This window comes from Scophthalmus maximus, chromosome 18, assembly GCF_022379125.1.
Source record: "Scophthalmus maximus strain ysfricsl-2021 chromosome 18, ASM2237912v1, whole genome shotgun sequence".
NCBI classification, from domain to species: domain Eukaryota; kingdom Metazoa; phylum Chordata; class Actinopteri; order Pleuronectiformes; family Scophthalmidae; genus Scophthalmus; species Scophthalmus maximus.
In genome coordinates this window covers 10,649,058-10,672,064 of record NC_061532.1, presented here as the reverse complement: position 1 = coordinate 10,672,064, position 23,007 = coordinate 10,649,058, and the positions used below count along the sequence as shown (strand labels likewise).

General features: G+C 42.8%; 2 protein-coding genes across 6 annotated transcripts in view; one reads left to right on the top strand and one right to left on the bottom strand.

The window, feature by feature from the left end:
• znf513a (zinc finger protein 513a) overlaps positions 1–2,596 on the bottom strand; it is a 9,741-nt gene extending 7,145 nt beyond the window's left edge. For both annotated transcript variants that reach the window (XM_035616660.2, XM_047328626.1), the window contains exons 1-2: positions 2,457–2,596; positions 1,194–1,330 (exon numbers count right to left, since the gene is read on the bottom strand). In XM_035616660.2, coding sequence (XP_035472553.2) covers positions 1,194–1,233 — 40 coding nt within the window. In that variant the 5' untranslated portion in view covers positions 1,234–1,330; positions 2,457–2,596. The remainder of the gene's footprint in view (positions 1–1,193; positions 1,331–2,456) is intronic.
• Positions 1,959–23,007, top strand: si:ch211-278j3.3 (E3 ubiquitin-protein ligase RNF19B). 4 transcript variants are annotated; one of them, XM_035616659.2, is made up of 12 exons: positions 2,475–2,605; positions 3,926–4,298; positions 10,766–11,028; positions 11,160–11,306; positions 12,097–12,587; positions 15,618–15,823; positions 16,073–16,220; positions 17,952–18,114; positions 18,533–18,647; positions 20,373–20,504; positions 20,649–20,919; positions 21,125–23,007. In XM_035616659.2, the coding sequence occupies exons 4-12, from the start codon at positions 11,163–11,165 to the stop codon at positions 21,390–21,392; spliced, it is 1,938 nt and encodes a 645-aa protein (XP_035472552.2). In that variant the 5' UTR covers positions 2,475–2,605; positions 3,926–4,298; positions 10,766–11,028; positions 11,160–11,162; the 3' UTR covers positions 21,393–23,007. The 4 variants fall into 4 exon arrangements, with proteins under 4 accessions (XP_047184580.1, XP_047184579.1, XP_035472552.2 ...); XM_047328624.1 differs by lacking the exon at positions 2,475–2,605 and adding an exon at positions 1,959–2,003 and having other exon boundaries at positions 4,151–4,298; positions 10,766–11,306; XM_047328623.1 differs by having other exon boundaries at positions 2,472–2,605; positions 4,151–4,298; positions 10,766–11,306.

The window sequence follows — 23,007 nt, the reverse complement described above, 5'->3', positions numbered from 1 at the left end:
AAACTATATTTGGTTACTTATAAAAGCAAACACTTCAATACTTTGACCTTAGACAAATTGTTACACATAAAACTCTCACTGCCAACATGAAGCCGAGCTAAAATAGGTTTATGGTAATGAGAATGCTGCCTTAAACCACAGCAGATGACTGAGAAGTGGTTATAAATGACAACTCTTCTCCTTCAGTGTTCAAGCGCGTTTCATGAGCAAAAAAATGAATCGCTAAACTGTTGACAAATTGAACTGTTTTACTGCAGCTACAGCTAATGATGCCTGAGACACCAAATTGGTCTATCAAGCTTGATGGAATCCAAACAACTGCCACACAGCAGCTGTCACTCTTCAAGTCAAGGACAATATGCTCAGCAGCCCTTCTTTTTGGCAAATCCTTTAACACCAGCGTGATACCACCATCTACTGGTCATGTTAGTGTTTGACACGAGGAGGATAATATTCAAAGAGGATGCAGGATGTTTATTCTCACAGAGCCACACCTTAAATTTGATTAACTTGGCCTTGCTATTAAATGCTGGGCCAAGGAAATGGAAATACATTACTTGAAGAACTATTATCCCCCATAGGACCACTAACATGAATCGCAGCGGTTAGCCATGATGATCACATCTCCTTTGCTATTTCGTTACTTACGGTCTGGTGGTGGGTTAATGAAGATTTAAAAGTTGTTTAAACAAATGCCATCCTTCATCTGATGGGAGAGCCCGACTTTCTTGCCCCACTGAGGCTGCAGGCTTGGAAAAATGAGTTGAGGCTACACAAAGGCTCTGTGTAGCATATGTACTCTACCTGCAGCAACTTAAGCTCTGTATTAATGTATTTATTCCCATTGCATTCTAAATCAGATATACCTACTAGACAGATAACAATAAAAAATTACACTTCAACTTGTGCCTGTTATTATACAAACAACTCAAAACCTCAGATGCCAATGGTATCACGTTGCATGTTACACAACATTGTGTCGGCATGATCCATATGAAACACTTCAAGCCCTCAGACAACAATGCCTGGTGTCCCGATGTGATCGGAGCGGAGCAGAACAGGAAACACATGGTAATCGATCGGGCCGATATTCACAAGAACTGCTCATTGTTAAATGAGTGACGGTCTCATCGTTGTGTGGCTCAACAATGCTTTGATCGGTTAAAATAATAAAAAATACATGGAACACTTACACTTGACTGGCTGTGGATTCTGTTGTTTTTTTCTTGGCATCTTCCAGTCAGCCTCTCTCTTTTTTGCGACGTCTTTTTGCAGACTTCGATAACCATCAGCTCATTCTCATGCGTTTGGGAGATATTATTTAGGGTTTCTATAGATGCAAGACAGAAGTCACATGTACGTTTGGCACACAGGGACAGCTGGTGTTTGTTAAATAAAGACAGGGCTGAAACTAATAATTCATGTATGAAGACCAATTACGTTGGCGCTCATTAACAATCCAAACCCCCAATACAGATTGATTTTCATATCACGGAAGACTTTAAAAGCAAATCTTCACATTTGAGAATTTGGAGACATATAAACTGATTATAGAAATTGTTGCCAAATCATTATCAGTGAATAAATCAACTTGTCATTTCAGCGCCACAATCTACCTACGAACAATACATCACATATTCCTGTTACAATACTTGGATTAGATCGAGTCGCTCGTTAATCTGGACGACAAGAGAGTTCTGTGTGTAGTGAACATCGAGATAAACCTTGGTGCTGCTCATAAACAGCACATAACAGATCATCTCACAGCCATCTGCATGACTTCAAGTCTGTTAAACCATGTATGTAAATCAAAATCGAACTAAAGCTAACTATGAATAGTGTGAATCAAGGAAGACTATTCATAATTCAGTCTTATTTATGATTTTCACAAAATCCATTGTGTCCCAACGAAGCGAGTGTGAGCATATTACATCAGTGTAATGAACACACTGCAGTGTGGCAGTGGATTCTGCTGCACTAACGTGGACGACACCTCTCTCGAGGTGAGTAACATTACAGGACATGTGCTGGATTATTCGCCTGTGTGAGCTGGTGTAGTTAAAGTCTAAGCGAACTGGAGATCCACCGGCGAGGAGCTAACCACCGTGCTGCCTTTTTAAACAAAATGGCTAACCCATTAGCTCTGGTCCCCGACAGAGAGCAATCAAGCGAGTCAGCTGCAAGATTTAAACTGAGACATGTCTCCTCCACGTAGCCCGCAGCTAGCTCGTGTTACCGCTGCACAAACAAGACGCGTCGGCGACACTCGGGGGCGAGTTACGGTGAGCGGACCAGATGTGGGGCGGACAGAAGCGCGCCCTCGCCGGATCCTAGTAATGACTGACAAGTGCCATCTTGTGTTAAAAGAGCAGCCGTGGATGTGCATGTTAACCTAGAGCTAAATTAGCCGAGTAGCTAATGTCAACTTCCCTAGTTAGCCGCCAATGCTAACTTACCTAAAAAACGTAAATATCCCTGTCGACGGAGGTGCTTTTCGTCGACGGTGTACACGCCATCGGGTGCGCAGTGTTTCCCCTCAGATGTACGACGTCTGGAGATCCGCCATTTCTTCACGGGCCGCGGCGACAAAGAAAGGCAATTAATGGTATTTTTCATAACTTAATTGATTTTCTCATTCGCCCGTGTGAGCCAGCTGCGGCAACCACACGACTTCCGAGCCGAATCCTTCAGAATAAAAGACACGTATAAAATGATGATAGCGTAACAACTTACATTCAGCACATAACTTAACATATGATACATTTAGTACTCGTTGAATGCGCCTAACTTCGTACGGAGTAATTCAATATGTTGATGTAGGAGAAAAAAACAAAGACACAAAAAAGACATACCAAACAATTGTTTAAAACTCTGTCTTTATTCTGAAGGCCGAAGTTGCTTACAGGACATTGTGTTGTTGGTGACGGGATGTATCTTGATTCCATTGTATACACTTCTTTTCCGTCCATCGGGTGTTTCCGTTTCCGAAAATAATTTACGGTTGCTTTGCCGCACTGCATTTCGGTAGTTGTAGTTCTTAGAAGTAATGATGGAAACGTCACTGTTTTAATCACGATGAGGGAATTATTTTACAGCCTAAACAACAAAATAAAATAACAAAAATTAGACAAAATTCAAAACTAAAAAATACAATATAATAAATTAAAATGAAATAAAACAAAATCAATCATTGGGTTAAAATCCTAACTCTTACGATTCTACTGTGAGATGCCAGCAGACAAGTACAGTGTTTATAAAATATTTATTTGTACATTAATAAATACTAACCATAGTTCATTTTTTTTATATCCGTGACACGCTAAAGGGTCCAAAATGATGATGATAATGATAACCTAATACAGATGTGGGACAAACAAAAATTAAGCAAAATTGTTACCCTATTGAAAACCAAAGAATTCATGTGACATTTTGTGCCATTATTTGCATTTGACCATTAAAAAATAAAATAAAAATTAAGACAGCACAAAGAATTGCTTGTTTGGACATCAATATAACAAATTTTAACAGCTCAGTGATACTTTGGGAGGGTGTAGTGTATGGCCCCACAGACCTGGCTGAGACTTAAAACTATAGGATAACCTTATAGGATTTTCCCGCATGGTTTTACCTTTAACACGTGCTGCACGTGTCTGTGTTATTGCCATCAGCACAAACAGGGGAGTGTTCGTCTTAGATGCTTCAGGAGATCCCCGAGGAACAGGAACTGTAACAGGATAGAAAGAGCTGTCTCCCTCTTGTGAGCAGTACATGATGTGCCTTTCAATAATAATCAGAAATATATATATTTATTTTTCTTCTTCATTTATTTGATTCTGGGACAAAGTACTAACCCGTGTGTATTTTGCCTGCGCGGAAACAATGTGAGAGCATCCGTGTGTTTATGGGACCGGGCGTTTATGAATAGGAGATCCTGGGATTTCTGCGTCATCCCATTGGTCCATGTCGCTGCAGTGAGCCTCCCCTCTCAGCGAGGGCATCAGTCTGCTGCTGCACCGGGGGAAGGCCTCCTCTCTCCTCCTCACCGCGGGGTCTCCTTCCTGCTCGTCTGCACCGGGGGCCGGGCTCCACCATCACACACACACACACACACACACTCTCTCTCCCCCTCTCTCTCTCTCTCTCTCTGCAGCTCCCGTCGGTCGCTACATGCACTCGGTGCGGCAAGTGAGACGAGGAGGAGACGGGTGACATCTCCGCGCACACTGTTCGGTCCTCACTGGGGGAGGAGCCAGTTGTCGATTCTACGCCGCAAAGACGAGGCGCCGCCGCGCGGAGAGGTAAGATGCCGTTTACGTAACAGATATCGTTGTGTCTTTTTAATCCTCGGCCTGCGCAGACCTTTCCGATGCGCATTCGGGCGCCGTCCCCGCTCGTGTTGGCGAGGTGATGCACGGAGCTGGAGGGCGATGCGAATACGTAGCCCGTTGAAACATGCCACTCCCTGCAATAGCACACCGATGCCCTCCGCAGACCTCTGCGAATTATTCAAATGGATGTGCGAAAGTCTGTTGATACATCTCTTAAAAAAATAAATGTGGAGGTTATGTCTGATCCCCCCCCCCCCCCACACACACACACACACGCTTTCATAACACCTTTTGATTTAATTTCAATTTACACTTGCATCCTCAATATTTGCACTATAGGCCTATCTGTGGCTCATTGGAATGATTTGCAGGTATAACAGTTTCTCATTTTTGTACAGTCAAAAAATGTGGATGAGTGAGTTGGAGGACTTGTAGCACTGCTATGAAATTCCACTCCAACACACTGTAGCCTAGACTGCAATAATATGGTATCATATCAAATCTAATCCCTCATATTGCCGTTATTCGACAATATGTAGTAGGCGGGCTGCCAGAGGTCACTAAGACTCGGTGGTGAGCACCACATGGTACAGAAAAAAATATATATTTTGGTCAGGTGTGTGTGTGTGTGTGGGTGTGTGTGTGTGTGTGGGTGTGTGGGGGGGGGGGCAGGCTGAGGTCACTCTGATGATGCCTCTGAAACCCGTATTGCTGATGTGGCCCTTTGTCCAGTGAACAGATATTTATGGTGTTATCATCATGTTTCCCTCCACTGAGGCAGAACTCAACATTTGCAAACTGACGGAAAAACTGATCATCTTTAAAAAAAAAACAACAATCCAGTGATTGCATCGCATAACATGGTGAGTTTCAGCCCCGTTTGGCATTTAAAGGGGGGGCTGCTTTGGGGCAGATGCTGGTTGTGTAATAATCCCCCCTGTCATTGATATTTCATCTGTCATCAAGAGGAGTGCCATTCCACAGGCTCTAGCATGCAGCCATGAAATCAGAGAGGCCATGTTCAATCAGAAAGCTGAGACTGAGTTATGTGCAGGATCACGTATTGTCCAGATTGAAGAAATGCAATGAAGGTTTGATTTTTTTCATAACTTTTGCATCATCACAGCTCATTTACATTTCGTTCATGTTTCGATGAAGAGGTGAGATTAAGTCCACTCTAATCTCATATTCTCGTGACGCAAATTCAACCATCTGTGCAGGTCAAGTGCCACAGCAGGTCATCACTCCCTCAAAGTTCACGGGTTTTTTCAAGTTGTTTACTGCCGCTCTATCTGATTTATGATCTGCGACTGTGGATACATTCATGTTGGTGAACATCTGGAAGCGAAAAACAGGATGAGCTGCTTCTCTTTCTGCAGTAGTACTTGTACTACATTTACCATGGAAACGTGCCGGAGTGCGTGTTGCTTTTTTTTTTGGTCACATTGAAATCGGTGTGATCAGCACGCAGAGTCACACGGTAAGAAAGCAAGGCGGCAATGATGTCGGCCGATGCCGTCTGCCAACAGGATCAGTTTACTTTTGCCTTTCGGAAATGAATTAAAGATGAGGGTTTGCTGCTGTGACTACGACGTGGGGCTGAAGCCTGTCGTGGCTCTCCTGCGTTTTCTCGTGTTACTTTCTATAAAGGCCGTTGTGACGTGCTTGAGCAGGTCACAAGGTCAAACAGCCATCTTGTTAAGTGGATATCCACATTAAATTCAGTGCATGATCAAGTTAAGGAGAAATGATCTGAGTACATATGTTTTATTCAGTCTGTTTACAAATCATACCCCCTGCTGGAAAACTGCAGAGAAACTCTACAGAGGGTTTCTCTTTCAGGACTAAAGTGGGTGTTTCCCAAACACATAACAGCAGATGGACTTTGAAGTTCTCATCATACAGTACACTACTGTACAGATATAAAACGTAGCTTGATGTATTTTTACAGTTTTATCACAACGACTCATTTTTGGTAAAGAATTTTACACCTGACTGGAGGGTGACTCGTTTGTTTTCTGGCACGGAAAGAAAGTTCTAGGACAGATTTGGTGTTTGTCCTTTAATTCTCTGTAATCCCCTGAGACGCCTTAAGAATTTGTATTCCTTTTGAGGCTGTTTTATGGGATTGCTTATTCTCTCTGTGGCCCGAGAGTTCTCCAGAAAGCGAGTTAAGTATAAAACATCAAAGGAGCACCTGTAGCGTAAAGAGAGGAGGTCAAATCTTTAAGTAGGTCTTTGGCCTTAGGAGCATTTTACGGTACACACACACACACACACACACACACACACACACACACACACACACAAAAGCTTTTTTCAAGCTTATATGATGCTGTGTTTAATTTTTCTCAATATTTGGCTGACGATGACCAACTAAACAAAGAAGTTTGACGAAGTTTTTCCACATAATTCAAATGTGTGTGCCTTTTTTTTCCCGGATGTACACAGATGACTGTGAACAAGACCACTGGGGTTAAAGAACACGATCTGTGATAAACGGAAGCTTTAGGTCAGATATTGAAGAAGAAGTCTGCCTAGGTGGTCGAACGTGCTCATTCTATCATTGGCCTTACTTTGGTGCACTTCATTTGGCAGTGTCCGACTGATTTGCCAGAAGACTTTGGGCTTATTCTAGTGAACCGTGACTGACCCAGAACCAGTCTGAGTAGTGCAGTGGCTCAGACTGACCCGAGTCTCCGCAGCTAACTCCCGTCGTCAAACCTGGCACTAAAGTTTGGACCAGAGTCGGCTCACATTTAGCACTTTGGTGCCAACACAGAACAGAAAATCGCTGGCATGTAGCAAACATTTGTAAATGGTTATAGTCCTATGATTTCATGTAGAATATAGTTTTGTTTTTTTAGTTTACTATGTCTATTTTTATATAAAAAAGATTCAGTGAAATATTTGAGTAACAATATATACTGTGGTCCTGAGTCAGAAAGTCACTCATTGTTTATTTTCCCTGTGTGTGAGGTTGCTGATCGTGATTTTATCATTTGGGGGTTGATAAGTTTTATGTGCTGTTCACATAATGTTCTGTACGATCTGATAAAACACATGAAATTGCTCTGTGTTCTGAGAAATGAGTTTATTTTTTTTTTTTGGGGGGGGGGGCTTTTAATTCTAAACTTTCTGATGAAAACTCCATCCCTCAGAGTGACAACTTATCTAAGTCTTTAGGCGACAAATTGTGTTGTCGTAATTACTTGGCTATCTGTCTTCAGTGCGGAGCGATAAGCGCTGCCTAGAGCCCACTGAGCTGTACTTTAGAAATGCAATTCTGTGTGTGTGTGTGTGTGTGTGTGTGTGTGTGTGTGTGTGTGTGTGTGTGTGTGTGTGTGTGTGTGTGTGTGTGTGTGTGTGTGTGTGTGTGTGTGTGTGTGTGTGTGTGTGTGTGTGTGTGTGTGTGTGTATCAGTATGCCTGTGTGTGTTTGAGCGTGTATATTTTAGTGTGTAGGTACGGATACACCACAGTGGCAGTGTGTTCATGGCATGCAAATTATACGTAGTATGTTATGCGTGTGTTTTCATGTTTTCATATGTGGGAATTATTCCTATAAATAAACAGCAGCACAGTGATGTGTTCATCACAGAGGTTGAGGCTTTGCACCCTGTGCTTTGGGATGAGAGGCAGAAGTCGCCAGGGAATATAATAGTTTTTAAGGGCTACAGAAAATCCAGAAAAGCTTTGTCTTGTGAAAGAAATGTGGTGGGAAACCAAAGCCCTCTCAAACTGTTACTCGGGTAATGTGTCTCTTTTGATATGGATCTGTGTCAGGGACAGCCATATCTCAGGAACGCCCCAAGGGAATTCCTACAAATTTGACATAAACATTCACTTGGACTCAAGGAGGAACTGATAAGATTTTGGCGGCCAAGGTCATAGTCAAGGTCAGGCTGATGGTTCACTTCACTGTGACACCATAATGTTCTCAGAAGGGGAGATTGTGATTGAAACATGACTGGTTGTCAGAGACTTACAACCACAAGGTGGGAATTGGAGGTACAGATGACAGAATCTTTTTTTAAGCAAAATTCTCTACAAATCAATTCTTCCATGAGAGATTTTACCAGTTCTCATGAACTACAGGTTGAGAAAAGTAGAGAATTGCCAGTGGACCTTAGAGCAAATACAGCTGAACTCCAAATGAAAGTGACCATGTCAGGTTGTCGAGTGGTCACCCATGAACGGAAAGACAACGCCAAGAGAGAGGACTTCATGAAAGACCTTTTAAGAGTTGAAATTACAATTATTAACCCAATCTCCCATCACTGTTTGGTCTTGAAGTTGATTTTTAATGTCAGAAAGAATTACTCTTTGTCATTTTAACCGACTGTGTACCAGAAAGCTTCAAAAGTGTTTACAAACACCAGTCATCTAGCAAGTTTATATTGTGTTTAGGAGTAGAAGACCAGACATATTTGTGTTTTGAAAACAAGCGGCTGAATCTATTTTTTACTTTGTTTATTGCGTGTAATGTTTTATCTGTGAAACATTCGGTATTAAAAAAAAAGAAAAAAGCATTAATCTTGTGCAAGAAATCTTGCACAAATGTCAAGGGCAGTTTAAGAAGATAATCCCCGTCATAAAACAAGTCTCCACAAGCCGTTGCCCTCCTGAACCCATATTGTTATTTTTGAGATACAGTATTTCTTGCATAGCTACAGCATGAAGAAAAAAAAAAGCTTCAATCATCTAATCATCAGTTTGTGGTGCCAACTTCTCAAAGGGCAAGGATGTCTTTTCTTTACTCTTAAATTACCATATAATGATGTGCTGCTGCAAGGAGAGCCTGCTATTCATGTCAGTTTTAACATGTCCACAGACTGGAATATAAATACAACTTTAACTCACAGTCTCCATGTAAGAAACAGGTTAGGCACTGCAGTGTTACATAAATCCATATTCTTTGTGTGTATCCCCAGGTTTAAAAAAACAAACGATGAAGAATATCGAAGCTCCTGTGGCCTCTGGCCATTCTGGAGATCATATCATAGATTTCTGTGATTACACATTTTAGATAATATGAAACTATTTTGGATTTTAAAAATACAGTTCAATCTATAATCAAATCATATTTCACATCGTATTTCTTGGTCTGACGTGACATATAGTGTCGATATGGAGACAGCTTTTTCAAATTGGTCTGTGGTTAGATCACTTCACGCTCTCTTAGCATTCTGGGCCTGATTATCAAAGCTCACTGCTGCCTAATCGAGACAGAATGAGTTATCTGTGCTGTCTGTCACCATCACCCACAACACAAACCTCCCAATATCATTTTATCATTATATGAAATTACTCTGTTTGGTTTCAAAAAAGAGACACAGAGTGAAAGTATGTCGCTTATTTTGTGAAGTGCTATTTTTGTGACATATTTGAAAGGTCCAATTTTAAAATGGGTTCTTCTTTAGTTTCAAGAAAATGTCATTTTCTGTGTGATCTGGTCAGGCCTAAAGGCGCTGTTCACAAAAACCCTAGAAGATGCTATTTATCAACCTTGTATTGATGTGGAGCAGTTTTGCAGTAAATTAAAAATGAATGGATCACTAATGATGACAATATGATAAATGAAACATCATAGCGCAGATGGAGCTCTTTGCATAAAAGTGCCGGCGCTGTTCTGTATAATGAGACTCTGAGGTTCATAGAAGACATTTACATTCATGCACATGGGGTCACAGAGAGGTTTCCCCACATGGGAAATGTTCAAAAGAGATGAGGACTGCAGGCGTTAAATAAAACAAGCTGTGGCAAATTACGTGATAAATAATGGATATGGCATTAATGTTTGTGGGGTAGATCATCGATCCCCAATGTTTTGAGCTGTGACACCTTAAAATTAAGAAGTGTCAACTTCCAACCATGTTAATGGTATGTCTTGTGGTTGATACTATTTCAACCAAAGAGTGATTTTTTTTTTCATGCTATTGCAGTTTGAAGAATATTAGTAGAAGAGGATTACGAAGTTCTAAATAAATAAATAATCATGACAAAAAATATGTATTTTTTCTTTTAATTCTGAGAAGCAAAGTCAGGTTTTTTTTGATGAATGTTCTATAAATATCCAGTTACAAATATCCAGATCTCAGTGTATCACAATATAGATGTTTAACTATATATAGCATGTAATGCATTCTGTTCTATTGTAATGCATTTTGGAAGACAGAACTGCGCAAAACAGAATCTTGAATAAATCTGCTTAGAGTAATTTGGACAACAACATTTTGTGCAACTATAACACAATACAAATCTTCACGGTGCAGTTCCACTGCAAGTTGGTTAATATTCACCCAATAGTTTTCACTTTGCCTCTGTTTTATTTGGTTGCCTCACTTTTCAAGTAGGGACTTCAATGACAACATGCCTCCGGAGAGCACTGTACATATATTGCTAATTTGCTCTCATCAATTGTATTTGTGTTTCCAGAGTGAAGGGCTGCCATCGGTGAAGAAGAGGCCTGAAATGACGAAGGACTCCTAGCCAGTTCCAGGGAACTGCAGTGGAGGTGGAGGAGAGAAAGAAGACTGAGGAGACAAAGTAAACCACATGACCCAAACTCGGAAAGGCTCCAAATTAGTGATGTTCCCCTCGGGCGGGGATAACCTCCTCCCCGTCGTCTCCCTCGCCATCTCTCCCGCCCGTCCTCCCTTGTACAGCAGAGCAGCCACACAGTTCCAACACTCTGAGTCGTGAGAGCTCCCTGTGCACACACACACACACACACACACACACACACACACCCACACGCACACACACAGTTGCATCCCTCTCATGGTCGTTGGCCTGCCCTCCTCTGCTGCTGCTCCTGCTCTACTCCCAGACCATGAAGAGGCCCAAGCAGCAGACGGGGCCACTGAGCTTCCTGAACTTCTTCAGCAGAAAGCCCAAATCAGAGCCAAGGCCCGTGGAAGCCAGGCCAAAGGAGGAGGTGGCCATCACCCTGACCCCCAGCGAGCATCCAGAGCAGGTGAGGACGTGTCTGCCAACACTGCTAATGTAGTTTGAGAGGGAGTGAAGTTGAGAAAGTAGCAAATATGTGACAGTGGCAAAAATTGTGTTAATGTAGTCGGTGCTGTATATGTAGTCGGCGCTGCTAGCTTTGTAAACTTACTGACATGAATTTGTATGTGGATGGAAATTTACTGACGCGTTGCATGTTCATTAATGTTTTTTACATTATTCCGTCTTGCTTCACTTTTAAATACAAAACCTGTTATTGAATGTAAAAAAAACCAACAATAATATAAAGGTGAATTTAGAGTGTCATTGTACAGTATTAAAACATACAGTGCACAGACCACAATACATATGCTTATTTCTAGTGCTTATTACTCCATATACATATAACCAGTTAAGCTTTAAAAAGAAAACCATAAAATTTATATGTCTGATTTTGCTTCTTTGAAATGAATGAATCCTGAATGTCTCTCAAATTGTTGTCTGAAGTCTGAAGGACTAGAATAGTGGTAGCAAATCATTAACTTTAGATGTATTACCTTCTGCTTGCTTCCTCCCTCTCCCATACGGTTATAGCCCAAATCCATTAGAGTGTTTATTTACTTGATTGGGAATTTCTAGAAAACGATGTTGCCAAGAAACAAAGTGGACCAAGGAGAGTATCCACCTACATACACGCTCACCTTGACTGATCTTAGGTGTGAGGCTGCTCCGTGTGTTGAAATCTCTCACTTTTTACCTATGTGTATAAATTCACAAGACTGGATGTGGTAAATCAGAAGCTCTGCAACTCTTCACAGGACCTCAGTGTCACTGCAGAAGAGGCCGGAGAATCAAGAGTTTCTGGTGCAGAAAGAGGCGAAGGAGGAGGTCCACCCGCAGCGGCTGAGGCGGGCGAGGACGGCGCCGCCACGGCCAAATGCGCGGGCGGGGTCAGCCGTGGCTCCACTGGCGTCCTGTCGCTCTCCTCCTCCAGCCAGGAGCAGCTGTTGGACGAACATCTGGAGGAGTGTCCACTGTGCCTGCTCAGTCAACCGCGTTGCCACTTCCCGCGACTCACCTCCTGTTCCCACCGGGCGTGCTCCGACTGCCTCCGCCAGTACCTGCGCATTGAGATATCAGAGAGCCGGGTGGGCATCGCATGCCCGCAGTGCCCCGAGACACTGGCGCCGCAGGATGTCCGTGACATCCTGGATGACCGGGCACTGCTGGAGCGGTTTGAGGAGTATCAGCTGAGGCGTTTTCTAGCCGCTGATCCAGATACACGCTGGTGCCCTGCGCCTGACTGCAGGTGAGGATCACCACCCTGCACCCTGTTTATTTCCAGAGTCCATTTACACTAGACAATATTTTATTTCACATTCTTTAATAATGATGACATTTTTTGTACAAAAGTAGACAATCAGAGTGGGTATATAATTTAATAGGGAAGAAGATAAAGCACAATTAAAAGAAATAATAGCTTCTTTCGATTTTAGACATCTTGAGTCATGCAGTCGTGACTCACCGCACTGCAATTACTTAAAAAAACAATTAGCCCCAATCCAACGCTACAGTCTGACAGGCCTTGTCAAAACCCTGTCATCTCACCACTGGCTTCATATAATAACAGACTGTGAACAGTTTTCCAATGTCAGGATGATTGATTGGACTTTAGAAAGCTGAATTGACATCCTGACGCTGTGCAAAATTTAATCTTGGAACAGAAGAGACAGGTTGGAAATGGTGAAGCAAGTGTTTTTCACTTTGTAACTACAACTTTTTAATACTCTATCTAAATCTTCGGTATTTAAATGTAGGACTACATACAGGAACAACCAATACATGTTCACAAATTCACCTTTTATTGGTTTATTGCAATAACATTCCAGAATATATATTTGTGATGTGCCTGGCAAGGATCCTTTTACAATTTGTCTTCCTCCCTGAAGAAAACTGGCAGAAATGTGGATTCCATCACATAGAGAAACAGTATTTAAAGCACGGCTACAGTACACTGTGATTTCATTACGGAATCGATCTGAGGCACCATCATAAATAATACAGGGAGAGATCCGCGATGGAATAGCCAGAGATATGTTTGACTGCCGCCTCAGTAGACCACAAGGCCATGCAACCACCATGTTCTGAGTTAACTCTCTTCTTTTGTGCTGCTCTTCACAACACTGATCCATCGCTGTATCATCAATGTTCATGGATGGGTAACGGGATATGGCTGCTGATGGGAAATCATAGTGTGTGTGTGTGCATGTGTGCGTGTGTGCGTGTGTGCGTGTGTGTGCGTGCGTGTGCGTGTGCGTGTGCGTGTGCGTGTGCGTGTGTGTGTGTGTGTGTGTGTGTGTGTGTGTGTGTGTGTGTGTGTGTGTGTGTGTGTTTTCAGTGGATATCTGTGTGCAAAAGCACGTATGCCTGCACAGCGGTTCGGGCCACTGGACTCGGTGGTAGACTGTCTGTCTCCCCAACTGTCAGGGCTGCTCGCAGCCCAGTCATCATGAATAAGTGGAGCAGAAATCAATACGCCGATCTGTCGGATGCTGTGGTGAATTAAATGAAACACGGAGAAACAAGAGATCGAATTTCTTCCCGAGCGTCTACCCAAAATAATCACACAGTTTCGATTTTGCCAAGTTCTTTTGAAAAAAAGTTTAAAAGTGGAGTGCACGTTACTGTAGTGGTGACCCATTACGTAAACTACATGTTTACGTTTGTGGTTTGTGTATTCCCTATGTTCCCTTACATACAGACATTCCTCGAGGTCTTAGTGACAGAAGCTTAGCGGGAGATTATCTTGGTTCGGAGAAAACTGTGGCAAAATGTGGGTTTTTGTACTCACTGTGTCTCCATGCGCTTGTGAGTCCTCTTGTGAGCACATTTGTCATGTTTTTTTCTTCTGCATACGTGATGCCACTGCAGGAGGTTTCAAATGAGAACCATTGAGGAATTTCTCAGCCGAGAGAGAGAGGATCTGCTGCACTGGTATTGCTGGTGGAAGCCCTTTTCTGTGCCCATGTTAAATAATGGCACTTTTATCACTGCAGTGTGATGGTTGAGGGAACTTTATTTGTATTTTGCATATTGTTATAGCTACATAATATGAATGGATTTTAATTACCGTCCTATATTAAGCTTCGTTCCAAACTTAATCCAGTGCCGCAATGTGACTGTGCTCATTTCATAAACGTGCAGCTGCATCGCCTGGTAAATAGATTGATCTGAATCTAAGCGTATAACATTTTGATTTGGCCTTCTGTCAAGCATATATCAAGAGCATGTTCCACGTGCCCTGTGGGATCTCCGGCCTCTTGCTTCCTGCCTATTGCCAGCGCACTGCTACTGTATGTTTCTTGGTGCATTATCACCACCAACTGTCTATCAGCGGAATAGCCTGAAACCACTGGCCCGAATGTGGTTTGTGTCACTGCTCGTGCTTCCGGTTGACAAATAAAAATGGCGTCCACACCAATTGATACTTCACATGGACGTTTGACCTGATATGTGCAGAACAACTTGACCCTAGAAGGGCTTTTTTCATCTGTCATGTGATGAGGGTGGGAAGTTTCTCTTTGCTCACCTTAAATCGGAGTTTATGACGTGTGTGTAGGGAAAGAAACATCATTGTTCGACATCACGGCTAGAGTTCACAAGTATGAAAGTGTGAAAGCTTTAAGCCTCCACTGCATATTCACTAAGAATATCTGGACCTTACAGTGAAGTAGGAGTCTTGAGTCCAGCCATTAAATGTTTGAAACCTACATGATTTGCATATTTATTGATTCTGGACCTTTAAAAAAAAACCCCAACCAATAGTTTCACTTGAGAATCAGACATGGTCATTTCAAATCTAGTTTGACACAAGTGGAATCCTCTTTCAGAAAAACCTGAAAGCCACAAAGGGCTGGAGCTGCGAGAAGACAAAGCAGTACTTCTATTTGATCTATCATCACATGATGCTTTTTTGTATATTAAAATTGTATGTTAATATCCCCTCTCAGATTAGGTCCACAGGCATTAAGCTCCTCCAGTCCCACAGATAGTCATAGCTCTCTTTGTTTCACTGAGCCACACCGTCAAAAAATGCTGTGTTTGTGAGAAAAAGACGATAACGAGCAATTCGGGTTGCGTCCAGTGAGCCAAGAGAAGCTGTGATATTCAAATGAAACTTCAGCCCCTGTGAGTCACATCTTGAACCTGAACTGAAAACCTCCACGATTGCTGCTGAAGTGTCCTTAAGTGTCCAGGAATCAACGACCACATGAGTCACGTCCAATCTGTAATTTTCATCTCTCTCTCTCTCTCTCTTTCTCTCTCTCTCTCTTCTCAGCTATGCGGTGATAGCACATGGCTGTGCAGAGTGTCCCAAGCTGAGCTGTGGCCGCGAGGGATGCGACACAGAGTTCTGCTACCACTGTCGACAGCTGTGGCATCCCAACCAGACGTGTGACCAGGCCCGCCGTCAGCGAGCCCGCCACACCTCGGGCGGCAACGATGCCTCCACGCTGTACGTCTTCAATGAAGAACCTGGTGGAGGTAGGACTGGCAGCTCATGTTTACATTTGCTGCTGTCTCCAATATCTTACAACAAGTGAAACAGCCACCTTGGCTCCGTCCAACGAATTTAATGAGCACAAAAGCTGACTTGAAGTCCCTTTGACATTTTTTGGCTCTTGTGGAGACTAGTTAAATCGACTGCATCTAGCCAGTTGAGCTCCTCCTTTACGTGCATCAATATTGCAGAACGTATGTTTAACCTGTTCCATGTTCACTCTGTTGCTTCAGATGCAGAGGAGATCAAAGCGTGCCCTCGCTGCGGTGCCTACATCATGAAGACCAATGACGGCAGCTGTAACCGTATGAACTGCACTGTGTGTGCCTGTCAGTTCTGCTGGCTGTGTATGCAGGAGATCACCGACGTGCACTACCTCAGGTGTCCTGGTCGCAGTCAGCTCATGAGCACATGAGTAACGTACACAACCAGATGCACATATCTAACTCAGAAGCTGTCGTTTTATGAACTTGGCATACCGAGCATATTCACGCTTTGGACTATTGACCACTTTGGACTTCTAGATTTTTCCATTGTTTTTTTTTTTCTCCCACTATTTCAAACCAAATTGTCAATCAAAATAAAATAAAAAGAAATAATTGAAACAGTAATTGATCATTTAAATAATCATTAGTGGCAGGAGAGCCAGAGAAAGAGCAACATCATTTAAAGTAACTATCTATCTATCTAATTTGATCCTAGTAGTCTCACAGCAAAAATAAACGCCTGATGGCTCAGGGCCAATTTTGGCAATTGTAAGATACGTCACTTCATCCTAAAGGACTAAGGACTACTTCATATTTAGATTCACTAAATTAGTGTACCTACTATTCCATCTTTAGATTTTAAGTCGGAGATGGTAGCAAGGCACATACAGCATTTCACTGTTAAGAGGCAGCACTGCTTTAAACTGTTCATCTGACGTTCCATTGACTTTTCCAGCCCTCAGATCCTCTATAGGTCTGCCTCCAAATCTCGAGTACGGCAGGATATGTTACTTAAGCTACAAGGCTAGCTAGAAGCCGATTGGATAAGTTTAAAGAAACAGTGTAATCCCTCTGCCGGCCAAGGTCCATTTTAGACCTAGTGCATGTGAGAGATGTAGAGATGCATGATTTTTTTTCATTTATTGATTTTTTTCCCTTCATGTCCTGGTATCTGTTGCCTGGCTGAGCCGCCGTCTTTTTCTCTCATCCTTCTCCCCCATGCCCCCCACCCCCACCCCCCTTTTGTCTTTTCTCCCCCTAGTCTGTCTTTCTCACCATAACAGTGAACGGATTCGACCCCAAAGTGACATTTGCTGTTCTAACACAAATGCCTGCTTTGAGAACTACCACAGCCCTAAGGGGCTGTGTTGCCCATATTGTCACTGCAGTTCATAATTGCTACTTGATTCCGACCAAACAGCATTAGTCAGTGTTGTGCTGCTTTCCCCTGTCAGTTAGAAGTACACCCCAACACCTCAGGCTGAAACTACATTAAAGCAACATTTATTGGGCCTAAAGCCACATCAGACGACTCAATATCTACTCCCAGTAAACAGACTTAAATAACCGGGCCTTTTTCAATTTCTCTAACAGCAGCGTGTCAGAAAAATGAGTAAGTGAATCGTAGCTGTGACTGTACGTCAGAGAGATAAAATGATGATCATTCAGTTTGGGTAATGACTGCAATGAGACTCAGAACTCTTTGGTTTTCACTTGTCTCCAAAAAATAATCATGATAACAATTCAACAGTGTTGCCGTTGATGCTGTGTGAGAGGTCATGACCCACATGATGATGCTCTATGTGGTCATAGCTTTGGAGATGATCATTCTGAGTGCATCTACATCTATGTGGTGTATGTGTTAAGTAACCTGTGAAGTTAGTAAGAAACCAAAAATCTGTGCTGATAAAGTGATTACAAGATTAAGAGTCCAGAGCATGAAATTTATGTGCAGCGGTAATACTGACCAGGTTCACCATTATACTATTAGCAGGTTAACGTTTGCTAATGAAGTCCAACAGACAGACTGACATTGCCATCCATTAAAAAAAAACATTCCACCCCTGAACTCTGCACATGATAATACTTGGACCTATCATCTGATCCGGTGTTGTGTGTATCTCAGTCCCTCAGGATGTACGTTTTGGGGGAAGAAGCCATGGTCGCAAACCCGCAAGGTTCTGTGGCAGGTGGGCATGTTGCTCGGAGCACCGGTGGTCATCTCCCTCATTGCGGGCATCGCCATCCCAGTCATCATTGTCGGAATACCGATCTACATGGGCCGAAAGGTGAGTTAACACTATTTCTTGTGGGAAATAACTGGTTTGAATAGTGGGACTGACTGAGTCTTTGCAGCACATGTAAAATGTGCAAAATATTCCCTTATGGCTCTGTACAATGTTCATAGTAAACATATCTGAATGAGTTAAAAGAATTCAGGTTTTAAATACATGTTTGCGCCAACCTCAGTGTCAACATATGTGGAATTACTTTTGAACAAATTATCATGCACACTTAATCTGCTAAATTGCAACTTAGTTAGTGTTACGTCACTGTGGTCGCCTGGTGACCAGTGCATGCTGTTTCCCTTTCCTCTCAGGCATGCTTTTTTTCGTAGACCTGAATGAATGGTCGCAGAGAACGAGAGTGACAAGGAACGAATTCAATTTCCATGATCTAATTTGTGTTGTATTTATAACCCCTCAGGTCCACGGTCGCTGTAAGAAAAACAATATCTCAGGAAGCAAGCACTACTTAACTGTGGCAAGTGGGGTGATGATGTCAGTCTTTGTGTCGCCAGTGATAGCAGCTGTCACTGTGGGTAAGGAGCAAACATGATTCGCCTTCCGTCCAGCACACTAACTGGCGTTATAGAAATATGAAATCATCTTATTTTTTTTTGCAAAATTAGTCGTGAATTAGTTATAGTTTTTTAAATAGTTTAAAATAAGTCTTTGTTTAAATTTCCCTGTATCCGAGGCAGATACTGGATCAAAAACAGATACAGATTACAGATAAAGATGGGGGGTTTGACCAGCTACACACAATTCTGACCCTAAATTGTAAAAGAATAGTTTGACATTTTGTGATATATGCTTATTGGCTTTCTTGTCAAACGTAAGATGAACAATAGCACTGCCAGCTAACTTAGCTTTGCACAAAGACTGGCTGCCATGCAAGCACCTGTGAACCTCACGGGGTTAACACGAGGATGTCCCAAAATGTCAGACTAGTCGTTGATAAATCAGTTTGGCAGCTGTTTCACACACAGGCACACGCACACACACAGTCCAAAGTGGTATTTTGATGACTCGTGTCACTTCCTACCATAGGCAAGATTCACAGCTGTGACAGGCCTCCTTAAGGCTTTATCAGCTTCCCTGTGCGGTGTCACAAGCATCACTGCTCCACACTCTGACGGGCCCACACGCTGGACTGCACTGTTCACCCTCGCCTCCTACCCCCTGTGTATCCCTCCCTGCCGTCTCTACGACCCTTCCCTTTTCATTTCAGTCTCTCTGGCTTCACTTCAATGATGCCGTCTGTTTTGTGCCCTCGTCACTTTTTTAACTGGGGTTTTTTTTCTCATTTCCCAGTCTTTTTCCTCTGTTTTTGACTCTCTCTCTCTCACACACACACACACACACACACACACACACACACGTACACTCACGTCTCTGAGCTTTTTTAGCTGGCAGGCTCATCCTCTCGTCCTGGTTTCACCCTGTTGCTGAGTCAATAGCGTCCCACTGTTCCCGCAAGTGTTAATGATGTCTCTTTGTTTGGTTGGCGCTCCGCTGCTTTGTGTTCCCAAATTCCTCATCCTAATCACAGGTTGCATAATCACTCAACATACCGTAGGGAGGCTGCTTCTCACAGAGTTTGCTGAAAGTACTAAGGTGATGGTTATGATGGAGAACAGAGTGAAACTTTTGAATGCACTGCAATATTCCCATTTTTGACCAAATATAAAGGCAGGTGATCAATCATTGTGAACACTTTGCTCAATTGTTTTGTCAAAGTTTGATTATTTCATTCCGGCAATGTTGGCATGTGATGAAATCTCTCTGGCTGGTGCGAAGGACGGATTCCCCCTTGTGTTTGTTTTTGGTTATTGCAATAATATAAATGACTCTTGAAAGTGACACATTTCAAATGCTTTAAAACATAAAAGCCGGTTACATAAAAATGCATTCATGGCGAGAACTATTCTGAATTGATGAAATCACATTGTATTGATTGGGCTTTTTGAACTGAAGGTTTTTGTGAAGTGGGGCTGTGGATGTTGAAAGCCAAGAAAACTTTATTTACAGTTGGGGAATTATTTCTTTTCAATATTTTGAAACTTAAAATATATCTATATTTTAAACCTCTCTCGCAAATCTCCCCACTTTACTTAAGTGTAATACTAAATCGCACAGTACTTTTTAAATAACCGTTTGTATGTAATTATTAAAAGATAGCTTGGCACAAACTCTAGACAAATGGTTTTGATTATATATAATGTTTTATGAGTTTGTTTCTCATCCTTTTCTGTTTCTTGCAGGTATGGGTGTTCCGCTAATGCTGACTTATGTGTATGGGGTCGTCCCCATGTCGCTCTGTAGGAACGGTTGGTGTCGTCCACAGAGTGAGCCGCCTGAATCACACAAAATCCAACTGGAGGACTTAGCCAGCTGTGAGTACAGACTTGAGACACTGTAAAGTTGAGGTTAGGGACATCATATATTCAATATTTCCATATTATAATCAGTACTGAGTTGTGATTGTTGTTTATTCCAAAGCACGGCCCAATCTGATGACGTTCCAACTTCTCTTACAGATCTTCTATTCTCTCATGTAGTCAGCGACCACTGGACGGGTCAGAACAACCCGGCGCTCAGCGACACCAGTGTCCAGGAAGTTAGAGTCAGTATACAGGAAGTGGGCGTTCTCCCAAGTACGAGCACCACACCCCCAGAGCTAAATAGCTATGTGAGATTGGATGAAGCCACGAAACGCCATGAATATACCCAGCAGGACAGCCCATCCGACTGCGAGGTGGTTATTGTGCCAGATAGCAAACTCGACGACACACAAGCGCTTCCTCTGAGGTAAATGTTGCCTCTGGATTTCCTGTTTCTCAGGGTTTGATTTTAGGAACGTTTGCATACAAAACTTAATTTTTTCCTAAAGTAACACTTATATTTAACAGCTGATAATAGTCTTTAATTCACTGGAGAACTCTTTCTATAGTCTAGTACTGAATACCTTGCAGCTTTAAATTGAAACCTCTATCTATGTCTATTGTCACTACAGGGAAGGAACCAATATTGAGGTCCAAGTGGAAATCGAGACCCACCCCAGAGGCGCCCGCCAGTCCAGCCTCAGTAGCATCCTGTCTAGCCGCAGCTTGTCAGTGGAGTCCCTGGGACACTTGCAGTCCCAGTCCCAAGACTTGTGTGCCTCAGAACTAGAAGACGGTCAAGAGGGGGAAGGAGAAGAGCAGGAGGGAAGAGAGAAACCGGGAGCGGAAGCAGCAGGAGGAGTGGAAGGAACACCAGTCTTCGTAATAGATGGTGTGTGAGGTCCTCCAACGCAGGCTTTGCACTTTGGTTGAAGATTTAGTCAGGTTTAATGGAAGTAAACTAATCCATGAAACACCCTTGATGCTGGACTGACCTGAAAACCGTTGGCCAAGGCCTCCTCCTGCTCCCACCAGATGCCTTCTAGCGCCAGCCTCTAAGCAAGACGCGGGTTCAGAGAGCGAGCGAGCGAGCGAGTGTGTGTGTGTGTGTGTGTGTGTGTGTGTGTGTGTGTGTGTGTGTGTGTGTGTGTGTGTGTGTGTGTGTGTGTGTGTGTGTGTGTGTGTGTGTGTGTGTGTGTGTGTGTGTGTGTGTGTGTGTGTGTGTGTGTGTGTGTGTGTGTGTTGTGTGTGTGTTGTGTGTGTGTTGTGTGTGTGTTGTGTGTGTGTGTGTGTGTTGTGTGTGTGAGTGACAAATGGCATGAGACTATGACATGAAAACTGGAGGGGGACAGACTGCAATTCCGACAGGATAGCACCCATCAGGGAATCTAAAATCTAAAACAGTAGTGACTGGGAGCATGTTAGCCAACTATATCAGTGGGGTTTTTCTCTCTCTGTGTTCCTTTCTGAAAGAAACTACCTTATTCCCCCTCTACTACGAATCTATTTCACGAAGCCCTCTCTTCGTCTGGCTGTACTCTTATACTTCTTTTCGTGACTTCCCACTTACAAATAAAGAAACCCCCACGAGCATGTTTTTTTTTAACTGTCAACGAGTGATAAATCAATCACGTCCCAAGCCATGCTGCGAGACAGAAAGATGATTTCTTTTTTAAACATTGAATAATATCTCCAGAATTTTTAGGATCCAAGTGTTCACACCTGAATTGGGCAGCTTCAAACAAGAAGACGCATGCCGTACTGTTCCATTCCTGTTTTGTGAAAGAAGTCCAGCTGGAAATGAAACTCGGGAACTGTTCCTACCTGTTGATTGTTGTCCTCTACTGGATACAAAGATGCTCTGTGACACTATGGCAGAATTATAACTATTAATCACAGATCTTTTTACGGAAGCAGACGAGAGGCAATATCACGATCACAGTGCATTGTTTTAGTTCAGCTTTTGGCCTTGAAGAGGCCTATTTCCTTCTGAACAGAAGGGGGAGACGTCGCTTTAGTTTGTGATAATGCTCCTGATGCAGATGCTTACTTGCATTAGTAACAATGTGGCAGCAACACGGCACTATGAAGAACAACTTTAAAAACAGCTGCATGACTACTTGCTGTGTATCCAGGACAACACATATACATACACATACACACACACACACACACACACACACACACACACACACACACAGCAGTCGTGTGTAGCTGCAGTAGTTTGCACTGCTGAGGACATTAACTATAAACTGAAGACCCTCTGAAGTGATCACAGAGCACCAACATTACGACAGCAGCATTACGACAGCAGCATGACACCACCACCTCAGGCTAAAGTGTAAAGGGGGGAGTTTATGAGAAATACATGGCTATACATGCACTGCTTAGCTTCCTGAGTGTGAAATACCTGCGAGAGATGATCTCAAGACATGACATGATAACCTATGCTGGGTTGTGGGGAGAAATGGAATAAAGATTTCACCATGAAGGGAAAAAAAATATAAAAATGCAA